At 34.0% G+C, this 25,743-nt stretch overlaps 2 protein-coding genes and 1 pseudogene across 2 annotated transcripts; all 3 read left to right on the top strand.

Moving 5' to 3' along the window:
• The first annotated feature begins 1,475 nt into the window (after positions 1-1,475).
• On the top strand, positions 1,476-1,976 carry LOC144548036 (SKP1-like protein 11 pseudogene; annotated as a pseudogene).
• Positions 1,977-5,970: 3,994 nt separating this feature from the next.
• On the top strand, positions 5,971-6,751 carry LOC144548132 (uncharacterized). Its single transcript, XM_078296821.1, has 2 exons — positions 5,971-6,096; positions 6,411-6,751. The coding sequence occupies exons 1-2, from the start codon at positions 6,082-6,084 to the stop codon at positions 6,711-6,713; spliced, it is 318 nt and encodes a 105-aa protein (XP_078152947.1). The 5' UTR covers positions 5,971-6,081; the 3' UTR covers positions 6,714-6,751.
• An 8,684-nt stretch (positions 6,752-15,435) lies between these two features.
• Positions 15,436-16,190, top strand: LOC144548051 (uncharacterized). Its single transcript, XM_078296734.1, has 2 exons — positions 15,436-15,564; positions 15,828-16,190. Exons 1-2 carry the CDS (start codon positions 15,550-15,552, stop codon positions 16,128-16,130), a joined length of 318 nt encoding a protein of 105 aa, XP_078152860.1. The 5' UTR covers positions 15,436-15,549; the 3' UTR covers positions 16,131-16,190.
• Positions 16,191-25,743: the final 9,553 nt, after the last annotated feature.

Here is a 25,743-nt window from a genome sequence, read left to right as displayed (position 1 = left end):
GGATGATAGGTACCCAAATAATGAACCTTCATGCTCTTGATTCAGTTAAAGGGGGAATTATAGCAAGTGTTTATTTTTTTCTTCTTATTTTAAGCTAACACTAAGTTTTACTAACAATGTAATTTTCTTTGTATGCAAAATTATGAATCAATTGGAAAATGAAGTTTATTGTATTTTTACAAGACTAAATTTGATAGCTTTATTCAGAGTTTGTTCTCTGATTTCAAGGAGGGGCTCGTTATATTTATCATTTGTACGGCTTAGGCGAAGGTTGATAATTTATATATTTTAGTAACAATCTATAATTGTAATGTTTACAAGGGCAGACCCAGTGTATTTTAGAGGGAGGCAACTGCACCTCTCTAGATTTTGAAGATTTATACAAATTTATAAGTTTGATTCGACTTTGCTCTGCTCTGAACTTTTGGGTTTAATTTAATGTTAATTTTAGGATTAAAGCTATGATAATTTTTTTGAATTATATTTGGTAATTAGGATTAGAAGTCAGAGTGTTGGAAATTAGAAATCAAAACATTGGAAATTAGATATTAGAAATTAGAGCATTGTTTTTTATCTAATACTCAATTAACTAATGGGTTTAAACCCGATTAACTATTCAAATCCGATTAGTTATTTTCTTACTCCTCCCTGACAAAAATTCTAGAATATATTTAATAGGTAGCCGTCAAGAGTATTTTTATGATTTATTTTCTTTCTGTTTGTTTTTAGATTCCATTTATGGGTCATGCAATGTAAACATAGACAAATTATCAAGACGACTCAGATTTTCTGTGGCTCCATATTAATTGGAGAGTTTATAACAATTGTTGTTTTTAGATGAAAATATTGTAGGAAAAAAGTAAGCACCTTGAGTTGGTACACATTAAGTTACACTAATTTAACTTAAAATTTAAGGTATTGATTCTACTAGTACTAAATTGGAATTAACCATTCTAATCTTATTAAATAAAAAAGAAAATTCTCTATATTTACCGCTTTTATTATTGAAGGGACACACAACATACTAATTACCAAATTGTGATAATCCTAACTTACATGTACTGAATTAATTATTTCATATTTGACATATATTGATTTTTTCATTCTTTTTATGTTGAATTTTATTTGATAATATTTAAAAAATTAATTCTTTCTCAATATATACTTTTATTTTAGGAATGCATTCCAATACATAGTCCTAGTTTAGTTAGTAATAGTATATGAATGGTGCTAAAAGCGTTGGTCGCAATATATAGTACCTTCTTTAATAGAAGACAAAAATTTAGTGATTAATATTATATGGATGGTGCTATTTTAAAATCACAGAAAAAAAATATAAAAATAGATGCTTTTATTTCTAAATATAGAGTATTTAGAGAAAGCTGTACTATCATGCTTGCTATATAAATTCATTGCATTTCAGTTCATGGTTTCCAAGATCTCTCATCTCCATAATTTCTCTTCCATAACCATTTGATCTCTCTTTCCACGAGAAGAAAATGTCAGACAACACAACCGGCAACATGGTCACGCTCATGAGCAAGGACGGCGAAGGTTTCCTGGTACCTGAGGCAGTGGCGAAGCAATCTCAAATGATCTGCCATATCATAGAGGACATCAGCGATATGAACTTCATCCCGCTACCGAATGTCTACGCAGCAACCCTTGCAATGGTGATCGAGTATTGCAAGAAGCACGTTGATGCGACAGATGCTTCCTCAAGGATTTCTGATGAGGAGCTGAGGAACTGGGACAAGCAATTTTTAGATGTTGATGTGGCGACACTCTTCAACCTTCTAATGGCAGCTAACTACCTACACATCAAGGGGCTGCTGGATTTGGCATGCCAAAAGGTCGCCGACATGATAATGGGGAAGAGTCCGGAGGAGATTCGCCAAACCTTCAACATCAAAAATGACTTCACTCCCAAGGAGGATGAGGAGATTCGTCGTGAATTTCAGTGGGCTTTTGAGTGATGAAAATTATTATCTATCCAGCTTTGATTTGGTTCAAGATTGTGTTTTTAATCAGTTTCCAAGAACTTATTTTGTACTAGGTTTGTTCATGTTGTTTTTAAGATTGTGTCTTTAATTAGACTGATTCCTCCTTATTTTCTCATTTATGTGATCATGGTGGCTAAAAGTGAACGTGCTGTGAAAAAGAAATTAAATCATCCATTTAGTTTTCTTGATTAGTAGTTAGGTAGAAATTTCAGAGTTGGAAAATATTGTTGCAACTAATTTTGGTGCATTTAATATCCTAGAGCTTCCCATATTCATTTACAAAACATGCTTACTTTCATTACCAATCGTCAACTAATTAATATAAGAATATTTAAATTTAAAGGTTTGTTGTTTCCAAATCCAACAACATCAAAACGCACAAGTGCTTCATATAGGCAAGATAAACTTAGAAGGATCCTTAGCAAACTAATTATGAATAGTAGTAAATTGAATATATATACCTTTCTTTCACACAGCATAAAGTGAACATGAAGAAAAGGAATACATACCAATATATATAGTATGGTTTTTCAAATGAAACAAGTCACATTTACAAACATTACAATATAAAATCAATGTATCTAAGATTATGAATGGACCTCTTTCGTTGGACTTCCTAGAAACTCAACATAAAAAACTTTCAACCTCACGGATTGCTCTCTTGAAATATATATATTATATATCTATATATTCAAATGTATTTCACAAATCCATAATAATTTCTTCTTGCATGAAATGTATCGATATCAAAGAACAGAGTGTTTTTTTTGTGTGAGTTTTAAAGAATGACTTTTGCTTGAACAAAACTAAGTTATGGTCTTGATCTGTTTTTCTTCCAAGTTTCATGCTGGTAAGTGTATATAAATGGTCTTGTGGTGTGTTATCTCTTGTCTGTATTGCCTTGCACCTGCTGTTGTTGGTTATATATTGAGCCCTCCATGAGTATCTAGTTGCTTGCTCATCTCATGTTCTTTGCTTCTTAATTTGCAATTAATTGAGGGGTAGGTTCGGAAAACGATTGAACGTGTGGATACTAGCTAATTAATTTGTACAATATATATATATATATATATATAGTACCAATTAATACGCATTATGTTGATGTACAATATGCATAAAGTGTCAGGGTTATATTTTGTGAACTGTTTAGGTGATCTTGCTAAGAAGGTTGTAAGTTAAACTATTTTCTTCAATGGAAAATGGGCTTAGGCCTTTATAATAAAAAAAAATTGCATTATTAAATGGCATGAATTTTAATATATACGCTCAATCCAGATCAATAAAAATACATAATGTTTTTTATTTTTGAAATGAGATAATATGACTCAAAATTATTTAATATGTAGGATTTAGCTAATTTATAGGTACTGAATTAATTATTTCGTTATTTGACATCTATTGAAATTTCTTTATATTTTATTATATTGAATTTCATTTGTTAATATTTCTCTCACTGTTCAATCCAGGCTATATGCCTTGTATTTGAAGTTTTGTCTTCTTCAGAATTTTTTGTATCAGAAAAATTAAGACAATCAATAAAGAAAGAGAGGGAGCGAGGTTTGGGGAGTCTGGTGTATTTACAATATTTTTACATGGTATCAGAGTAGTGATTATACCAACAGATCAAACAGAGTACTGTTATGTCTGAAGCTGACGAAAGCGTGACAGGATTAGAAGATTAAAGTGAGACCGATGCACTCCTTGAGAAACTGGCGCAACTCCTCACAGCCAAGAATCCAGTGGCAGTACCAACTCCACAATTTGAAGGGGCTGCTGCACGGATCACGATCAAACTCGATGAAACTAATTTCGGGTTGTGGTCACAAGTAGTAGAGATGTTTATACTAGCAAAGATAAGTTCGGGCACTTGAACGGCGATCGGTCCCAACCACCTGAAGGCAATCTGACACATCACAAGTGAAAGATCAATGATTTGATTGTGAAAGGTTGGATGATCAATTCTCTAGCACCAAATCTAATTGGAAATTTATTCGTTTTTCAAAAGCAAAAGAAGTGTGGGACACCATTGCAACCACATTTTTTGATGGCAATGATGCATCACAAGTTTATGACTTCAAGAAAAGAATATATCGGCTGAAACAATCGGGTGGGCAAGTTGAAGAATACTACAATTCATTGCAAGCTCTATTGTGGGAGATAGATTTTTGACAACCAAATCCAATGAAGTGCAAGGAGAACATCGAGAAATACAATCAGGTGGTGCAGGTGGATCGTGTCTGCACCTTTCTCGATGGACTTGACGACAAACTTGATGGGGTGCGGGCGGATGTGCTTCAAATGACTCCCTTGCCGATAGTAGAGCAAGCCTATGCTCCAGTATGGCGAGAAGATATGAGGCAATCCGTGATGTTGAGTAAGGGTCAAATTGTTCCGGATTCTATGGCAATGATCTCAAAATTTGTGCACCACATGAGGTAAAAAATTCCAGCACTAAGTTTAGTTCAAATGGGATCTGAAACCATATTAAACTTGCCATGGTGATAGGGGTCAAATAAATCGTTATTTTTCTTATCACTTAGCCTAAATTATTGTCATTTATCGAGTTACAATTACTTGCGGAAAAATAAAATAAAGAAAGGAATTAGTAAAATTATGGCTCTGCTAATTAAAAAATAACTGTAATTTAACTGGATTTCTATGAAACGAGCTATATTGCCTTATTTAAAAAAAAAAAAGAAAAAAAAAACCATCAGTCCATAAAAAAGGAATCTCAAACATAAGCACATTTTCAGGCTTTTTTTTTCAAAAGGTGTAAGAGAGGTAGCCCATTCAATGATTTACAAGTTCAGACCAAAATGAACTTCGAGTCCTGCATATATATATATTTTTTTGACAAGAAGAGCAAGCCAATACATAGAAAAATAATCGGTATTTATTAAAAAGTTCTTCCCCAAATTCTTTTGGAATCTAAACTTAAAACATGTCAACTTTTTTAAGTTTTCCATTGTACAAATTTTCTCAGTTTATGGAGAATGTAATAAGAACCTGAAACTAAACAATCAAGGATTTTGTTCAGACCGGCCCATATTTGAAAGCCCATATTATTCGGGCCTAATTTTTTTTTGTAACACTGCGAAAATAAAGGTTGCAATACGCTGGATTGGTTAAATTTATTTTCTTCCTTCATTTTGATTGTTCGTGATCTTTTCGATCAGATGATCAGATATCAGATCCAGTTTCATTCAATTTCTATTGGACCTCCCCCAGTCCATAAATCTATATTGCATTCAATCAGATTGGTGCGAAGATAATGACGTAGAAGAGCGTCTTTCTTTGCCTTGAGCAAGAAGCTATTTCGTAGAAATTGGGGCCCAAATTTCAGAAATTACTGAAGAATTTACATGAAATTCTCCCTATAATTTATTAAGCTGGAATTTGTGGTTTGTATTTTGATGGATCATTAACGTGTTGACTAAAAAAATTATTCAATTAGGATAGAAATTGGGGCCCAAATTTCAGAAGTTTCTGAAGGATTTACATGAAATTCTCCCTAGAATTTATGAAGCTGGAATTTGTGGTTTGTATTTTGATAGAGCAATAACGCGTTGACTAAAAAATTCTTCAATTAGGATAGAAATTGGGGCCCAAATTTCAGAAGTTTATGAAGGATTTACATGAAATTCTCCCTAGAATTTATTAAGTTGGAATTTGCGGTTTGTATTTTGTTGGATCATTAACGCGTTGACTAAATATTTTATTCAATTAGGATATAAATTGGGGCCCAATTTCAGAAGTTTATGAAGTTTCTAAAGGGTATACATGAAATTTGCAATTTGTATTTAGAAGTAAATTATTTGACTTAGAGGATCGTTCAAATGCAGGTAAATTGTCTTCATGTTGTGACTTAAGCATTAAGAATTGACTTCATGTTGTGACGGTAAATGCTGGTAAATTGTCCAATTAATTAGAAGAAACCACAGTGAAAATTCTGTGTACCTCCCTTTTAATTGAATTCTTCTTCAAATCGGTTGTTATATAAGCATCCTGGAATCCTTGTACCAGAAAAACAAAGGAGGCTTTGATTAGCACAAAGTAAAAGAGCGCAGAATTAGTTAAGATGTCTGGTACCAAGGTAAAATATATATATATATATATATATATATATATATATATATATAATATAATATAATATCTTGTATAAGAGTGAGGGTATGGTACTATGCATAGGGCGAATTGGTCCGTACTACAAATTAATATTTTTGTTTTCAAAATCCTAACGGTTGATCTAAAACAATCAACAAGGTCTCTATATGAATGTACTTGTAAACTAAATTTTATATTTTTAAGAATTTTTTTTACTATTTTTTTAGAAGAGTAGAAATTCATTGTTTGTGGATGGTCCAGAAATTTCAGATCAAGTAATTTTGTCTGTTTTCTCTCAAACAGGTAATAGATATACCAATTACAGATGGGAAAATAGATAGAGAAAAGGAGATCGACAACGCTGCTTCAGCTTTTATCCTTCGCGTGAGAAGTCGTCTCAACCATGAAAGTAAAACCGGTGCCGGAAAAACAGATATAGAAAAGGATATCGACACTGCAGCTTCGGCTTTTATCCGTCGTATGAGAAGTCGTCTCGACCATGAAAATAAAACTGGTACAGGAAAAACAGATAGAGAAGAGGACATCGACGCCGCAGCTTCGGAATTTATCCTTCGTGTTAGAAGTCGTTTGAAGTCTCAACCATGACAGTAAAACTGACGATGAATGACAATGAATGTCAGGGAGCAGTGGAATTAAACATTTGTTTGATATATATTTTAGCTTTGTTATATATATATATTTAGATTTGTTATATATATATATTTCTTTAGGAAATGAAAATTTCTCTTGTACTTAAAACTTGTCTACTGTTATGAATAAATGTGGATGTTCTTTCATTTTGTAACTCTTAATTTATTATTAGAATTTATTTACTAATTTATATTAGAATTAATTTAGATGGTTTTTCATTTACAATTTGTGGTATGTAAATATAAAATTGTAATCTTGTATTGTATAAATGAGAAATATATATATGAAGAGGAGGGTTAAAATATACCATGATTTTGTTAAAAAGAGCAAGCCAATACATAGAAAAATAATCGGTATTCATTAAAAAGTTCTTCCCTAAATTCTTTTTGGAATCTAAACTTCAAACATCTCAACTTTTTTAAGTTTTTCATTGCACAAATTTTCTCAGCTTATGGAGAATGTAATAAGAACCTGAAACTAAACAATCAAGGATTTTGTTCCGACCGGCCCAAATTTGAAAGCCCATATTATCCGGGCCTAAATTTTTTTTGTGACACACTGTGAAAATAAAGGTTGCAAATGATCAGATATCAGATCCAATTTCATTCAATTTCTATTGGACCTCCCCCAGTCCATAAATCTATATTGCATTCAATCAGATTGGTGCGAAGATAATGACGTAAAAGAGCGTCTTTCTTTGCCTTGAAGTCAATAAAATATATATTGGACCTCCCCCAGTCCATATATATATTTCTTTTGGAAATGAAAATTTCTCTTGTACTTAAAACTTGTCTACTCTTATGGATAAATGTGGATGTTCTTTCATTTTGTAACTCTTAATTTATTTTTAGAATTCATTTCCTCCTTTATATTAAAATTAATTTAGATGATTTTTCATTTACAATTTGTGATCTGTAAATATAAAATTGTAATATAGTATTGTATAAATGAGAAATATATATATATATATATATATATATATATATAGGATTTGGCTAATATGCTATGGGTAGCTAAGAGGTCTCCCGTGCTACGGCTCAATATTCGACTTTTCAAAATCCTAACGGTCGATCCGAACCGTTCATCTTGTTCTCCATATTAATATGTGTTTGGAGACCAAATTCTACATTTTTTGGAAATTGTTTACTATTTTTTTATATTTATTGAATATCGCTGGTTTTTATGGTCCAGATTTGTCTGAATTTGTTCTGTGATTTCAAGGAGGTCTCGCTATATTTATCATTTGTACGGCTTAGACAAAGGTTGATAATTAATTTATATATTTTAGTAACAAACTATAATTACATGTATGTTTAATACGTAGCCGTCAAGAGTATTATTATGATTTAGTTTCTTTATATTTGTTTTTGGATTTCATTTATGAATCATGCAATACAAATATAGACAAATTATTTAGGCGATCATGGCTTCTGAAGGTGAATGGCAAATCGTTTCAAGGCGCCGGCACCACCCCGAAAACTGGAGATCTTCAACAAAAACCATTCCCACGACTAAACCATACATCCCTTATACTTCTAAGCCTTCTTACGCCCAAACAGCTAGAAACACCTTCCAAAAACCTACCACTCACCACCGCAGAACTCCAAACAACTCACCAGTTCCTTCCCTGACCAACAACCCAATGAACCCAAATACAAAGCCACCTTACATATCACCACATGGCCCCGCAAACCTACGATTCCCCCCATCTCCACAGTTTGCAGAATGGCACGGAAGATGTTTTAGATGTTGTACTAGGGGCCACAGTGCAGCGAACTGTCGTAATGCTATGAAATGTGGCAAGTGCTGGGGTAACGGCCATGCGGGGAACCGTTGCAAGGCCATTGCTCTCAACCCTAATGCAAAACCCTTCATACCACCCAAACCAACCAAGCTACAGCCAAGCACACTGCATGAGGTTTCTTTTGATGATATACTCACAGGAGACTACCCTTACAATCCACCCTCCATGCCGGAAAATAGGCCAGCAAGACATGCATGCTTCATTGAACGTGATGAGGAATATTTTTCAGAGGTACAAAAACTTGAAGCAGCAATGGTGGTTGATACTCATCAAGTCGAATCTGAACTTCATGTGGATGACCTTGGAGAATACATTGCTAGATCAGGCTTGGTGAAGAAAGAAGAGATGGAGATTGGTATCATGGCCAGAGGTCGTTACCTAGTTCGGCTACCAGAGGGTCTTACTCCACAAACTCTCATCCCGGCTATCCCTGTATCAGTTTGGGATATGGGCTTGACGTTCCAAGTTTGGAGTCCTAGAGATGAAGCATCAATCAATGTTCCCTCACTCAAAGTCATGCTTGACATAGTCGGTATACCGCCTCATCTATACCGAGAGAAACATGTAATTCGGGCAGTCTCGAGTTTTGGAGTATACCTCGGAGAGGTTGCTCAGGACAATCCAAGCAATATCAAATGTTGGACGGCTGTCATTGCGACGGACAACTTGGAGCGCATACCGCTAACTGTGGCCATGAAAGTCGGTGGTTGTGAGTATGTTATGCCAGTATATCCAAGGAAATGGATTTCGGGTCTAGTTTATTCACCGAAGGATCTGCCTAAGCAGCCACCACAATTTAGTAGGCCCCTAAGTCCATCATGTGTGCCGTCCTATGCCCCAAATAACCAGGATGGTTCTGATAGTGAAGAACTATTCCAGATGTCACGTGCAATGCTCCAGAAAATTTGTCAAGGCCGTGATTGGTTGTCACTGCCGCCGGAGATCAGGAAGTTCCTTGCCGGTAAAGACAAAGCAGATGTCACATCTAGGCAGCAGGATCAAATGCCGCACCAATCCACAGAAGATCCCATGGGTAATGCAGATACTAGGGAACATTCCATTACTGCTACCATAAATGAGGAAGATTTTGGGATTTCAAATTTATTAACGCATGGGGATTTTGTTGCTCCATTGTGTGGGGCGGATGAACAACCAATGAAAACGGGTCAAGACGTGGTGAAGGAGGGAGAGAGGCCACAGAAAATTGATAGGCAACTCCCAAAAAGGATTCTTTCTCGTAATGAGAATCCTGAAATCCGAACGTTTCGAGAAGGGAATCAGGTGCAGAGCAAAGATAAGGAAAAAAAGGGAGGAAATCATGGGACAATCATTACAGGAAAAGGTAATGGGTCCCACATAATCATATCTGATAAACGGGTGGAGACCACACGCCAAAGCAAGAGGCCGAAACTGATGACATCAAAAGCCCTGATGCATTTGCGGGCCAGTTCTTTTAAAAAACCACAAAATCAGGCCCAGAAGAGCAAAGTGAATTTGATAAAAGGCAGCACATCACGAGTCACATCACGAATAGGGAAGAAAAAATGCGGCAGGAAGGCAGAAGTTACTTTGAATGCTGAAGGTTTTTATGAAGTTAGGGTAGAATATGATCACTGCTCCGCAATGGCTCATAGATGTGGTTTCAAGGCAGATGATGTGGTGCAAGCAATTAAAGAAGACAATCATGAAAGAGCTAAATTGGCTAGGGAAGAACAGAGGCGACTTCTAATAGAGCAGCAACATAGTTCAAACCAATATGAATCTGAGACTGAGGAAATGGTAGGTGCGGACTTTGAGTGATGATTCGTTTAGACGGAAAAGTGATGTTGGATGTTAATTTTTATTTAATCATGAATTACAAAAAAATAAAGCTCATGTCTTGGAATTGTAGAGGGCTTGGGAGTAGTGGTGAAAAATGTAGTGTGGTGAAAAATGTAATAATGTCGTCAAGGTGTGACGTTTGTATTTTGCAAGAAACTAAGTGGAGTACACATGATGTGTTCTATTTCTCTCGTGTCCTACCTTCATTTTTTGAGAAACAGTGTGCTTACATCCAATCCATTGGCACATCTGGTGGATGCTTAATATCATGGAAGAAGTCTTTTGAGATGCTAAATAGTTGGGCCTCCACTCATACGGTTTCGGTGTTGTTAAGGCATATGAATACCGGTCACTGTTTTTTAGTCACGAATGTGTATGGCCCGTCAGTGGATGCACTTAAACCACTGTTTCTCATTGAACTAAGAAAGGTAGCTGAACTGGTTCAACATCCATGGATTATGGCGGGAGATTTCAATATGGTTCGTTGGCTCGTAGATAGATCTGGAGATATGCGAGATCTGAATTTGGCGTGCTCTTTCAATGATCTGATTCGAGATTTAGGCTTGATAGATATTGCACTTAAAAACCGTCAATTCACATGGTCTAGCAAGAGACCGGTGCCAGTTTTTTCAAAGTTAGACAGAGTTCTAATGTCATCAGAGTGGTCAGTGCAATATCCATTAATTTCGCTGCAAGCCTTGGAGATGACGGTCTCTGATCATGCTCCGCTTCTCTTAATTTGCAAAAACCCTCAAACGTTGAAAAAGGAACCAAAATTGGAAATTTTTTGGTTGAAATATCCTGAAGCAGCTTCAATAATACAAGATGTGTGGCAAACGCAGTACCGGCAGCATGGAGATATGGTGCATATTTTTAATTCAAAAATAGAGGCTACGCATGAGGCACTAAAAAATTGGCATATGCATAATTTTGGGCAGATGGATCCGCAGCTACAATATTGTAAGCAAGTTATTTTGTTTTTTGATCAAATTGAAGAAAAAAGGCCACTGTTTGCACATGAATTCAGATTTCGAAATTTGGTGCGTGAAAGAACATATGAACTTGCAAATAACATGGAGTTGAGATGGAAGCAAAGATCCAGATGTCACTGGTTAGCGCACGGGGACAAGAACACTCGCTTCTTCCATGCTTGTGCTTCAGCTAGGCATAGAAGAAATGCTATCTTATCATTGGAACATGATGGTTTGACAGTTACAGATCCGGGTCAGATAATCGAGGCGTTTTTTCAATACTTACAAGGTGCTCTCGGCAAATCAAGTGAAGTGCTAACTTTTGAGCCATGTAAGCTATACACCTCAAACCCAACTCTTTCACATTTGCAGCAACCCATCACGGAGGCTGAGATAGAAAAGGCAGTTCACAGGTTAGCGAGAAACAAGGCTTCGGGGCCAGATGGACTACCCAATGAATTCTTGCAAATAAATTGGCAGTTTGTGAAAGCAGATGTGGTCCAATTGGTATTTGATTTTTTTGCTCTAAGGCTGGATCTCTCTCCTTTTAATCATGCAAATATTGTAATGATTCCCAAAGGTAATAACCAGCATACAGTCAAAGACTTTCGACCGATAAGCATAATTAATACCGTACCAAAGCTGATCTCAAAAATCTTGGCCGATAGATTGCGCCATGCCCTTCCTGACCTTATTTCTCCGTTTCAGACGGCTTTTATTAAAGATAGGCAAATCACTGAGAATTTTGTGGCTACGAGGGAGATTTTGCAACATTTATCAAGTAGCGGAAAGCAGGCAATTTTTTTAAAAATTGATCTGGCAAAGGCTTTCGACTCGATCAATTGGTCATTTTTGATCCGGGTTCTGCATGCGAGGGGATTTCCGGTTATATGGATAAAGTGGATTCAAAATCTGGTGGAAACGGCATCATCTAGAGTTGTAATCAATGGTCAAGCATCCAATTATTTCAAGCACAAGCGAGGTTTGCGGCAGGGTGATCCATTGTCACCAATGTTGTTTGATTTAATGGTCGATATCTTTCAGCAAATGGTCTCAGGTTTGAATGATATTTTACAGGTTCCTTTATCAAATAAAATTAAGGAATCAGTTTTGGCACTCCAGTACGCGGATGACACTGCGGTGATTGTGGGAGCCGATGCTCTATCTTTGGTTTCACTAAAGCTGATTCTTTGGCTTTTCACATCGGTGTCGGGATTACAAATTAATTTCTCCAAAAGCACGTTTGTTCCAATTAATTTAGAATCTGATCAAGTGGAAATGGCGCAGGCTATTCTAGGATGTCAGCGCACTGACTTCCCAATTCAGTACCTCGGGTTGCCGCTCTCCGTTAGAAAACCAGGTCGGGCCTCATTTATGCCTCTGGTAGAGAAAATGGAAGAGAAACTAGCCGGTTGGAAGGGTAAATTATTATCTCGTGGAGGTAGACTACAACTTTTAAACTCTGTCCTATCGTCGATGCCTGTTTATTTCATGTCTGCATTTAAATTGCCTCAATGGGTCATCACTAGAACGAACAAGATAAGAAGAGAATTTTTGTGGGGAAAAACTGGAATGGATAGTCCCGGAATTTCTTTAACTAACTGGGACACGGTATGCTTGCCAAAGGCGTGGGGGGGGCTTGGAGTACCAAATTTTGAAATACAAAATATCGCATTATTGTTACGTTGGTGGTGGAAATTATATAAACAGCCGGACTGCTTATGGGCATCAGTGGCAACAAAAATTCGTGGTAAAGGGAACCGGGCAGCTGGTCCGAAATTTTGGATAATGCAAGGTTCTTTCTTTTGGAATAACTTGATGCAGATAAAATACTTCTTCCTTTGGAGTACAAGATGGAGTGTGGGGGATGGGAAGAGCATTTCTTACTGGTTTGACTCGTGGCAGGGCCTTCCTCTAGTGGGTCCCAGAGTTGCAAGAGTGGGGCTGTACCGACCTAACTTATCACTTTGTGAGGCTAGTCCGCTGCTGGGTACGGTGCTACGAACACCAAGCACCAGAATATCTTTCACAACTCAACAAGATGCAATCAGTTGGAGATGGAATGCATCTGGTGAATACAGCTCTAAATCATTTTATAAGGTAATTATGGGAGGCGGAAAACTCAAGTACGGTTTTAGCAAAATTTGGAAATACCAAGTTCCACCAACAGTGAGGGTTTTTATTTACCTAACACTAAATGGAAAAATACTAACGCAAGATGTACTTGAGAAAAGGAGAATAGGTTGTGATCGGCAGTGTGTCATGTGCGACAACTGCCCATTCGAAACTGCTTTGCATTTGTTGTTTAAATGTACTTATGCGCAACAAGTCTGGCAAAGACTGGAGATGGCTTTGGGTCAGGTTATTATGATTCCAGATGAAACAGTGAAAAGAGTGTGGTATGCTTCTCAAAGAAGAGGGCTAGCAGGGGTAAAGATGCATGAGAATGCATGGGCAGTATTTTTTATTAGTGCATGCTGGCACTTGTGGAAACAACGTAATGCGAGGATCTTTCGAAATTACAAGATGCGTTCTCATGAACTAACGCAACATATCTTGCAAGAAGGATTACTCTGGTTGAAGTTTTGTTCGAAAGATTGATAGATGTTTTAATTTAACTTGTTGGTGTAAGACATACTAGACATGTAAGATGTATAATAAATTCCATTGGCAGACACTGCCAAGGCTTTAAAAAAAAAAAGACAAATTAACAAGACGACTCATATTTTCTGCGGCTCCATATTAATTTGAGAACTTATAACAATTGTTGTTCATAGATGAAAATATTGTCGGGAAAAAGTATGCACCTTCAGTTGATACACATTAAGTTAGACTAGTTTAACTTAAAATTCAAGGCATTGATTCTACTTGTACTAAATTGAAATTAACCATTATGATCCTCTAAATTAGAAAAGGAAATTCTCTATATATATTTACCAATATGCATCGGATTGGACCCCGATGGCGCAACGCGATTCTAACCGATATAAAAGGTTTTTTTTTTATAGTAGTGAATATATATGTTCTATATAGTGATACAAATATATATGTTGGCTGCTGCAAATTGTATAATGGCATAATTAATCTAACAAGATATTATGTAAATTTGTTAACCTACAATTCATAATGGCAAATGGGACTTTGGTTTAAACTCTGATCCGTACCAACGTGACAAAATATTATCCGGGCCTAAATTTTTTTTGTCACGTTGTGAAAATAAAGGTTGCAATACGCTGGATTGGTTAAATTTATTTTCCTCCTTCATTTTAATTGTTCGTGATCTTTTCGATCAGATGATCAGATATCAGATCCAATTTCATTCAATTTCTGTTGGACCTCCCCCAGTCCATAAATCTATATTGCATTTAATCAGATTGGTGCGAAGATAATGACGTAGAAGAGCGTCTTTCTTTGCCTTGAGCAAGAAGCTATTTCGTAGAAATTGGGGCCCAAATTTCAGAAATTTCTGAAGAATTTACATGAAATTCTTCCTATAATTTATTAAGCTGGAATTTGTGGTTTGTATTTCAATGGATCATTAACGTGTTGACTAAAAAAATTATTCAATTAGGATAGAAATTGGGGCCCAAATTTCAGAAGTTTCTGAAGGATTTACATGAAATTCTCCCTAGAATTTATGAAGCTGGAATTTGTGGTTTGTATTTTGATAGAGCAATAACGCGTTGACTAAAAAATTCTTCAATTAGGATAGAAATTGGGGCCCAAATTTCAGAAGTTTATGAAGGATTTACATGAAATTCTCCCTAGAATTTATTAAGTTGGAATTTGCGGTTTGTATTTTGTTGGATCATTAACGCGTTGACTAAATATTTTATTCAATTAGGATATAAATTGGGGCCCAATTTCAGAAGTTTATGAAGTTTCTAAAGGGTATACATGAAATTTGCAATTTGTATTTAGAAGTAAATTATTTGACTTAGAGGATCGTTCAAATGCAGGTAAATTGTCTTCATGTTGTGACTTAAGCATTAAGAATTGACTTCATGTTGTGACGGTAAATGCTGGTAAATTGTCCAATTAATTAGAAGAAACCACAGTGAAAATTCTGTGTACCTCCCTTTTAATTGAATTCTTCTTCAAATCGGTTGTTATATAAGCATCCTGGAATCCTTGTCCCAGAAAAACAAAGGAGGCTTTGATTAGCACAAAGTAAAAGAGCGCACAATTAGTTAAGATGTCTCGTACCAAGGTAAAATATATATATATAATATAATATCTTGTATAAGAGTGAGGGTATGGTACTATGCATAGGGCGAATTGGTCCGTACTACAAATCAATATTTTTGTTTTCAAAATCCTAACGGTTGATCCAAAACAATCAACAAGGTCTCTGTATGAATGTACTTGTAAACTAAATTTTATATTTTTTAGGGTTTTTTTTACTATTTTTTAGAAGAGTAGAAAATTATTGTTTGTCAAATCAAGTAATGTTGTCTGTTTGCTCTCAAACAGGTAATAGATATACCAATTACAGATGGGAAAATAGATAGAGAAAAGGAGATCGACAACGCTGCTTCAGCTTTTATCCTTCGTGTGAGAAGTCGTCTCAACCATGAAAGTAAAACCGGTGCTGGAAAAATAGATATAGAAAAGGACATCGACACTGCAGCTTCGGCTTTTATCCGTCGTATGAGAAGTCGTCTCGACCATGAAAATAAAACTGGTACAGGAAAAACAGATAGAGAAGAGGACATCGACGCCGCAGCTTCGGAATTTATCCTTCGTGTTAGAAGTCGTTTGAAGTCTCAATCATGATAGTAAAACAGACGATGCATGACGATGAATGTCAGGGAGCAGTGGAATTAAACATTTGTTTGATATATATTTTAATTAGCTTTGTTATATATATATATTTAGATTTGTATATATATATATTTCTTTTGGAAATGAAAATTTCTCTTGTACTTAAAACTTGTCTACTGTTATGAATAAATGTGGATGTTCTTTCATTTTGTACCTCTTAATTTATTATTAGAATTCATTTCCTTGTTTATATTAGAATTAATTTAGATGGTTTTTCATTTACAATTTGTGGTATGTAAATATAAAATTGTAATTTTGTATTGTATAAATGATAAATATATTTATGAAGAGGAGGGTTCAAATATATCATGATTTTATGCTCCAATATACTTCACATCCTTTATCTTCGTTTTTAAAATCCGAACAATCGATCCGAACCGCTCAACATAATCTTCATAATAAAATATGTTTGAAAACCAAGTTTTATATTTTTGCAACGCACGGATCCAATAATACTATTATGATAATAGAGGGAGATATGATCTCAAAAAAAGAACCGAAATATTTGATTTTTTTTGTATGACGCACGTCGGCGGGTCGATTTGGTGTGTTAATTTTAAACGGTCTGAATTAAAAAATAAAATAATTGTACAATTTAGGTTGAGAAAAATAACAGATATGAACTCTAATCAGCATAATCTAAATCAGTTTTATAAATTGAGTAAAGTGCTATGCTCACCAAAAGAGTTTGATGATCATAACTCTGGAATATACCGGATTTATTTTAAACAACGAATCAAAATTATTGAAATCAATATACATCGCAAGTGATGCATGAACATGCAAAAATTTGAAAATTTAAAATTCATTTTGATACAGTGTCAAGCGATCAAATAATGATGTAAATGAATATAATAAAATAACTTATAAATTTTTACTTTTTTATTACTTAACTTTATACAAAATAAATTCGAAAATTTAAAAATATTGTATGTACACACATCAATTTTAATAATTTGAATTTATCGTTTGAAATCAATTTAATAAATTCTAGAGTTATGCTAATCAAATTTTGACATAAGCATAAAAATATGAACCGGATTGATTCTGTATAATGTCACATTACAATAGAGTTTTTAATATGAATTTGAGCATGGTATTTTTTAAATCAAATAATCCGAATTTAAATAATCCTACACTTTTACGCAACCAACAAAAATGCAAAATTTTCGTTAGAAAATCTTGATATGGTCATGTTTGGTGCAACGCGTTTTATTGGCCGGTGAGCTGAAGACAAAATTCTCCTAAACGATAAAAATATGAAAAATTATATTATAATTATGGATAAAAGTTTCATTATAAAATACTTTTTGTAAATATAGGACAGAAATTTCTCTACAAATGGATTAAAAATTTGAAGTACGAGCATGGTCGTTAAGACTTTTATTAAATTATATTTTAAAAATGAACTAAAAGTAAATTGATATATACGAATTATTAATTTTAAGTTTTTAACCTTCTTCACACGCGATATATGAAGAAAAATTACAAGCCCGTTGGATATTAAACCAAAAGACCGAAAAATGAATGAGTCACGTTAATTTATGATAAATAAAATTAATTTTTTTTTCTAATTTTAGTACCAAGAAAACTGAAAACTTTATAAATTTTGTCTTCATGTATCACTCGTTAAGTGGTGAAAATTTATTGTATAAAAATAAAAAATTGTGACATTGGAGTTCTGGTCAAAACAAAGATTTGTGAAGGGGAAGGTCCGAGCCGTTCGATCGTTTTTAAAATTTGTGTGTATTTGATTTGCACTTGATCTACATGAATTTTAAATTCATGCTTCATGCGCACTTGATCTTACATCAAAATGCAGATCGGATGGCTCTGAATTAATATCAGTTGGAATTTATTCAATACCCATCGGACCGTCCCGATTTAATGTGAGATAAGAAAACTAAGGGAGTGCTCCAGAAACTGTCGTGCAGAGGAAGGGGACAGGAGATGAAGGAAGGGGAACACGCTCGTGTTACTCCGTCTATACCTCAAATTGGTGGGGGACAAATTTCAAAGCTATGTACGTAGAGTTACCTGTATAACAATAGCATTTCCCTTCCTCTCCTCTCCGATTTCTTCATTTCTGAAGCGAGTAAGCGTGACAGACAGCTCCAGTCTGAGAGCGTCTCCCTTTAATGAAGAATTTCTCTGCTGATTGGAGCACAGCCCAAAGAAGCATGGTTTGCCGGCCTTCTCAATACAAACTTTGTAATAATGGACCGCATTTCCCTTTATGGGCTGCAAACCCGGCCCACATGACCCGGCCCAATGGATCTCCATTTCACCGTATAAATCTGTAGTTCTGTACCGTTTCCTTTTTCCCTGCTATACTTTTCTCGGTCAAACTAAGCGTCAAATTATGCTTGCGTCCAGAATCTGAGATTCCAGATATTGAATGCTTTTTTTGTTTTGTTTTTTGTTTTGTTTTTGTTTTGTTTTTGTTTTTGTTTGGGGGTTGTTTTATTTTAAATTATGCTCGGATTCGTCAAATGTTACATCAAATGAAGCGCTCATTTGCTTGTTTGTATCAAAATTTTCAAAAAATTTCTGTCATGTATATAGTGCGTTTAAATATTTCAAACATTAATTTAGACGAATATTTTAAAATTTTTTGGTTAATATTATTTTTAGTTTTTTTGGTGAATATTTTTTTTTCCTGTTCAGCTATATATGGCAAAAAATTAGGGATAATGGAAATTCACTGGAGATTTTGGGTCCCAGCAGAGATCACAATGCCAATATGATTCCAAATGTATACGCCAAATTCATAATATTTAATGTACTTAAAAAAAAGTAATTTTGTCACAATTTATTACAAGTCTAAGAAAATACCAAACTAGTTTGTTCTATAGTGGTATAAATATATATGTTGACTGATGCAAAATGTATAATGGCATAATTAATCTAACTAGATATTATGTAAATTTGTTAACCTACAATTCATGCAAATGGGACTTTGGTTTGAATTCTGACCTATACCAACGTGACAAAATATTTCTCTTTCAAGGTCATATATATGGATGATATGTCTTTAACAAGGGAAAGATAGCGGAGAACTAGTCTTTGGTTTAGTGGTAAAAGTGATATTTTCTGTGTGAGATGTTGCATATTTGAAATCTAAATGGAGAATTCTTTATGGATATTAAAAACAGTTAATCAAGCATTGAACGACTTGACCTTCAACTTTACTCAAAAACCAAGAGAAAGAAAGCAAACATATGTAATCTAAATTGTCACATGAGGAGAAAATCATGCATTTAATTAACTAGAAGTTGTATTTAGAAACTTCTATTTGTAGTGTGTTCTGTACAAGAAGGATAGAAGATGATAACTGAATGACACGTATCACATAAAAATAAGGATCATAGTTTTTAAATCTATTTTTAAAATAATAAAAGTTTAAGAGTGAGTCTATGATACTATGCATATTACAAGTTGTTACCGTGCTACGGCTCTATATTCGAGTTTTCAAATCCTAACGGTCGATCCGAACCGTTCATCTTGTTCTCCATATTAATATGTGTTTGGAGACCAACTTTACATTTTTTGAAAATTTTTACTATTTTTTTAAATATTTAGAAAATCACTTGATCTGAAAATTCTGGACCATCCAAAAACAGTGATTTTCAATAAATCTAAAAAAATAGTAAAAAAATTTCAAAAAATGTAAAATTTAATCTCCAAACACATATTAATATGGAGAACAAGATGAACGGTTCGGATCGACCGTTAGGATTTAAAAACTCGAATATAGAGCCGTAGCACGGTAACAAATCGTAATATGCATAGTACCATAGACTCACTCAAAGTTTAAAGTCCATTATTAGAGTTCTCTACATAAAGTTATGGACGTTTAAGTGAAGCATACACAGTTAATGCATTAATTATTTTGTCCCAAACTTTCTTCCTTAATTAGACCTAAGTTATTCCTAATCTAGTCAAATATAATATTTTTAAATGAGATTAAATCTCTTCCATAGCTTAAATTATTTAGCCAAATCTCCCTCCTTAGTTGTTTTGTCTCATTTACAACTCCTTAATTTTTTTTTTCACAAATAATAATAATCTTATATATAAAGACAAGCTCCTTAATTAGAGTCTCCTTTATCTTTTATAATTTTATATCCATTTCTTTCTCCACAACTAGCTAGCACCTGAAATATTCTTTATCACATGTATTCTTTATCACTTTGGTATAAATAATTATCATTTGTACCTGGTTCATAGGTGAGCTGAATTATTAATTTTTTTTAATCAAATTGTGTCAACCCGTGTCTTAAACGTTTCCACAAGTGACATATCTTGATTAGAATATTATTTTGTTTAACATGTTGAAAATGAGAGTAAAATATTTTTCTAAATCAGTAAGTTAATATTATTTTCTCAAAAAAAAGAGTTAATATTAAGCTATTAGAAATATATATTATAGATATTTGAAATTAGTAAAGCATAAAAAAAAATGTTAATAATGACACATTCATTTTATATACTGCATGCTTCACATCAAACATTTGATGAAATAGTTTATTAAATTTGAAGTTGTATAAACAAAATAAAAGAAAAAAAATATATAACCATAATTTTAATTTTAATTATCTGATTAATCAATTATGCTACATACGTATACATATAATTTGTTAATATCCAAAAAAATATAAGTATAGCTTATTTAAAAATTATAAAGTTAAACTAGTGGAGAGGAATGAATTTCTCTATCAATCTGACAAAGATATATATTTCTTTCAGTATTTTGATCATATAGCTAGCTACAATATCGGAAAAAAATATAACTAAACATTTTTCCCAGACAAGTTGTATAATATTCCTTGAGCTTTCTTTTGTCTTTTATCATTTTTTATTTGTTTCTTCTCCACAATTGACACCGATCTCTTGCTTAATTATTAATAAGAGCTGCATTAATTCTTTATCCCTTGCTTAACAGCAGCAGCATTCTTTACTTGTTGTCTCCCCCTTCTTTAGAGACGAATACATGATTACTTGGTAAATAAACTAAACAAGTAACTTTCATGCACCTTGAGAGATATGCTTTAACCGGATGATGAACAAATTAACATGTACAATATATATTTGGATTATTGAAGAGTATAATCTCGATTTAACAAGGAAATTGGAAAATAACAATGAAATTTGATAAAACTTGAGCGAGCGAGGTTGATATATACATCAGCTATATATAATGAAAAAGGAAATAAAACTAATTAAGATACTATATTATAACAAGAAGAGAAATGTTGAATGAAATGAATTCTTTCTATTATGATTCAACATATTACAATTGGCTGTTTATATAGGCTACAGCTCACTGGTTCTATTGTAATTACATTCATCTCATTGATCTAACTACTTACAGTTACATGACCAAATCTAATCTAACTAATCTAACTGCTCTAACTGCCTTCATGCCTCTATTATATATCGATCGGGTCTTCTCCTTCTCCTTCTCCTTCCCTCGGTTCCGGCCTACCTTCTAGACTCACCCTGCACTCTGACCACTCCTCCCCATGTCCCACAACAAGCTTATATGGTATAAGTTTTGGATCTACACAGTCAATCAACAATTTGATCTGACCCTTCTTATCCCCTCTCAGCACCTCTCCTGGTATTGCCACCAGCACTCCCATTGCCGATACGGCTTGTCTAAAATAAACCGGATGCCAGAAATCTACCGGAAAGTCGTGTATTGTAACTATAGCTCGAAAGCTGGGAGGGAAATAATGAGAAGGACTAATACGCTGCCAAGGTAGGACTCTAAGCTGGTGGTTCTGCTCCCAATAGTTAGCATCCAGTAATGGTTCTTCCGGGATAAGCCAATCCGGGAAACCAACTAAAAACCCCTGTTTCAGGGTTGACAGAGAGTAATTGGTTGCTGCTCCTCCATATCTCTTTATCAGGAGCTGCACAAGCTGATCAGAGGATGGCAAAGTGTAGGGATGTATAGGTCTGACCCATATAGATCTGTTGAGCTCCACCATTAATCTGTGGTGCTCTTCCATCGGTGATAGGTAGCAGTACTGTGACTGCAGTTGGGGAGAGAATGGGTATTGCCTCTCTTCATTGAACCCAAACCGATCCTCCTCCACTTCTTGTATTTCCACGTTCATAGACAGAGACGGTTGGAGAGGGAAGAGCGGGGGAGGAGAAGATTTAAAGGAGAGATTAGAGCGGAGGGGGAGGGATTAGAGAAGAGAAGAGGAGAGAGCGGAAGGAGAAGAAGAAGAACAAGGGTCTCTTCTAAAAAAAATCTTCTCTGTTGAATTGAATCAACCTCCTTTGCTTAATAACAACTTCATTCTTTTATTTGTGACAAAAGTATAAGGTTCTTCACAATTGACAAAAATGCTTTGCTTAATAACAACTTCATTCTTTTATCCCATTGAAAGGTAATTACTTGCTGTGTCCCTCCTTTGGAGACGAATCTTACAAAAACAGCGGTCCACATGCATGTGCATTCGTAATGAACTACAAGTTATGAATGTTAAATTATTAATTACTTGTTTAATGAAGTCAATTCTTATTGTGTTCAATTACTAGTTTGAGATGTGGCATATTCGAAATCTAAATGGAGAATTCTGTATGGATATTAAAAACAGTTAGTTGAGCGACTTGATCTCCAACTTTACTCAAAAAACAAGAGAAAGATAGCAGACATTTAAAACATTTCCTATCTTGAAAAGTATACTAGTAATAATACCGAATTTTTTATTAATATCCAAATTTTATATTAAATTTAAAAAACTATCCGAATCGGTTGGTTTTTTCGAAATCTATCCATTCCGGAAATTTTTTTTCCGGAATTAAACTCTATTTCCGGAAAATTTTTTTCCGGAAACTTGGTTCTAACTCCGGAAATTTTTTTTCCGGATTTAGAATTTTTTTTTTTTGCTAAATCCGGAAAATTTTTTTCCGGAGTTAGGATTTTTTTTTTTTTTTGAAAACAGAAATTTTTTATTTTTTGTATTAAAATATTAGAAATATTGAATATATTTATTTGAAAATAGATAGAATACAATATAATTTGATTTATTAGAAAGACTGCAACAAATAACCCGGATCAATATTTTTCAGATCGGATTTTTCGCGGCTGTAAGAAAAATTAATATATTTCTTTATGTGTTATTGGAAAAAAATAAAAATAATTAGATTCTGAGTTATTGATCCCGGTTCAAAAGTCACTTCTAGGTAATTCATAAAATATTTTGATCCTTCTAGTACATTTAATTTATAAAAAGTTGTATCTATTTTTGAAAAAAATCAAAAACTTTAATTTATTTAATTATTGTTTTTCAAAAAGAATTCTCAAAATAGATACAACTTTTTGTAAATTAAATCTACTAGAAAGGTCACAATATTTTCTGGATTACCTAGAAGTGACTTTTGAACCGGGATCAATAACTCAGAATCTAATTATTTTTATTTTTTTCCAATAACACATAAAGAAATATATTAATTTTTCTTACAGCCGTGAAAAATCCGATCTGAAAAATATTGATCCGGGTTATTTGTTGCAGTCTTTCTAATAAATCAAATTATATTGTATTCTATCTATTTTCAAAGAAATATATTCAATATTTCTAATATTTTAATACAAAAAATAAAAAAAAATAAAAAATTTCTGTTTTAAAAAAGAAAAAAAAATCCTAACTCCGGAAATTTTTTTTCCGGATTCAAAAAAAAAAAAAAATCTTAAATCCGGAAATTTTTTTTCGGGAGTTAGAACCAAGTTTCCGGAAATTTTTTTTTCCGGAAATAGAGTTTAATTCCGGAAATTTTTTTTCTGGAATGGGTAGATTTCGAAAAAACCAACCGATTCGGATATTTTTTAAAATTTAATATAAAATTTGGATATTAATAAAAAATTCGGTAATAATATCACAAACTATGAATCAGTTGGAAAATGAATTTTATTGTTACAAAACTAAATTTGATAGCTTTATTCAGAGTTTGTTCTGTGATTTCAAGGAGGTCTCGCTATATTTATCATTTGTACGGCTTAGAAAAAGGTTGATAATTAATTTATATATTTTAGTAACAAACTATAATTACATGTACGTTTAATAGGTATCCGTCAGGAGTATTATTATGATTTAGTTTCTTTATGTTTGTTTCTTGTCGCACCTCAGATTTTTACCATCCGGAATGTAATTATATAAGCATCTTCACACATTTTCTTGGCCCGTCAACCTATGTCGCTAACAGAAATGAAAACAAAACAACAAAACAGAGTCAGCTACAAAGCTCAATAACTGGTTATTTAACGATGCGCTTCTCTATAATAGACTTAATTTAACAACCATTCAAATAGACCGGATTAATCCACACAAATTCACTTCAAATTATGCACGCATATTTAACTAGCAATAGCACGTCGGTCTAGATCCATAAAACCAGTCACATCATATTCACACATGTGTAATCCTTGTCACAGGTGATTCCCACATTCTCATAACACAATTCCTTTAAACCGCCAATCCAATGGGAAATCCATCCAACATTGGAAGGCCGCCAACCCACTGAAAAATCCATCCAACAGTGAGATGGTACAATCACATATCAAATTCCAACCTCAGACCCGCTATCCTGTTAAATATGCCATCATAATTCACTATTACAAAAAAAATCCTTTTATATCGGTTAGAATTGCGATGTGCCATTGGGGTCCGATCCGATGCATATCGCCCCGATAGAAAATGTAGACGTCTATGCTATCGGATACCATCGGCAGTGCACCTTTGGCCATCGGATTTGACGAATCTAATGCCATCGCTTTTGTTTCTCCAACCGATGACAAATGTGATTAACTCTGTCCACTGAATTGCAGTAGCCGATTGCAATACGTCATGCACCATCTGTTTTAATCCCGGGTCTTTGGCAATGTAAAAATGGACACACAACAGTGGACTTACGTTGTTGTTTGAACTCTTTCGCAAACCACCACTTTATTCAAAGGGAGTTTGTGTAAGAGATCAAACAACAATGCACTGTTATGTGCCATTCATACACTGCAGAAAACTCGGGATCAAAACATGATTTAATTTTAAGAACATGTTTTACATGAATTTTGGATAGCTACTGTGACACCCATCTCACTTAATTGTTCTACTATAGTGTTCTCTCTTCCACTGCAAAAAAAAATATTAAGTTTGGCTCTATATAAAATTCATCCTACCATTAATCAACTCCTTGACATGAAGCAACAACACAACAATTAAAAAATAGATCACAATTAAACATCAACACACAAAGTATTGTCCGGCCAACATGAATCCATGCAAAACATGTTCTTAAAATTAAATAACGTTTTAATCCCGAGTCTTCGGCAGTGTAAAAATGGCCATGACAGTGGACTTACATTGTTGTTTAAACTCTTTCGCAAACCACCACTTAATTCAAAGGAGTTTGTGTAAGAGATTAAACAACAATGCACTGTCACATACCATTTTTACACTGCCAAAGAGTTGGGATCATAACATGATTTAATTTTAAGAACATGTTTTACATGAATTTTGGACAACTTGTGACACCCATCTCATTTAATTAATCT

Source organism: Carex rostrata, chromosome 32, assembly GCF_964058835.1.
Source record: "Carex rostrata chromosome 32, lpCarRost1.2, whole genome shotgun sequence".
Classification (NCBI taxonomy): Eukaryota; Viridiplantae; Streptophyta; class Magnoliopsida; order Poales; family Cyperaceae; genus Carex; species Carex rostrata.
Note: the sequence above shows the minus strand (reverse complement) of the source record. Positions and strands in the feature narration are given on the sequence as shown.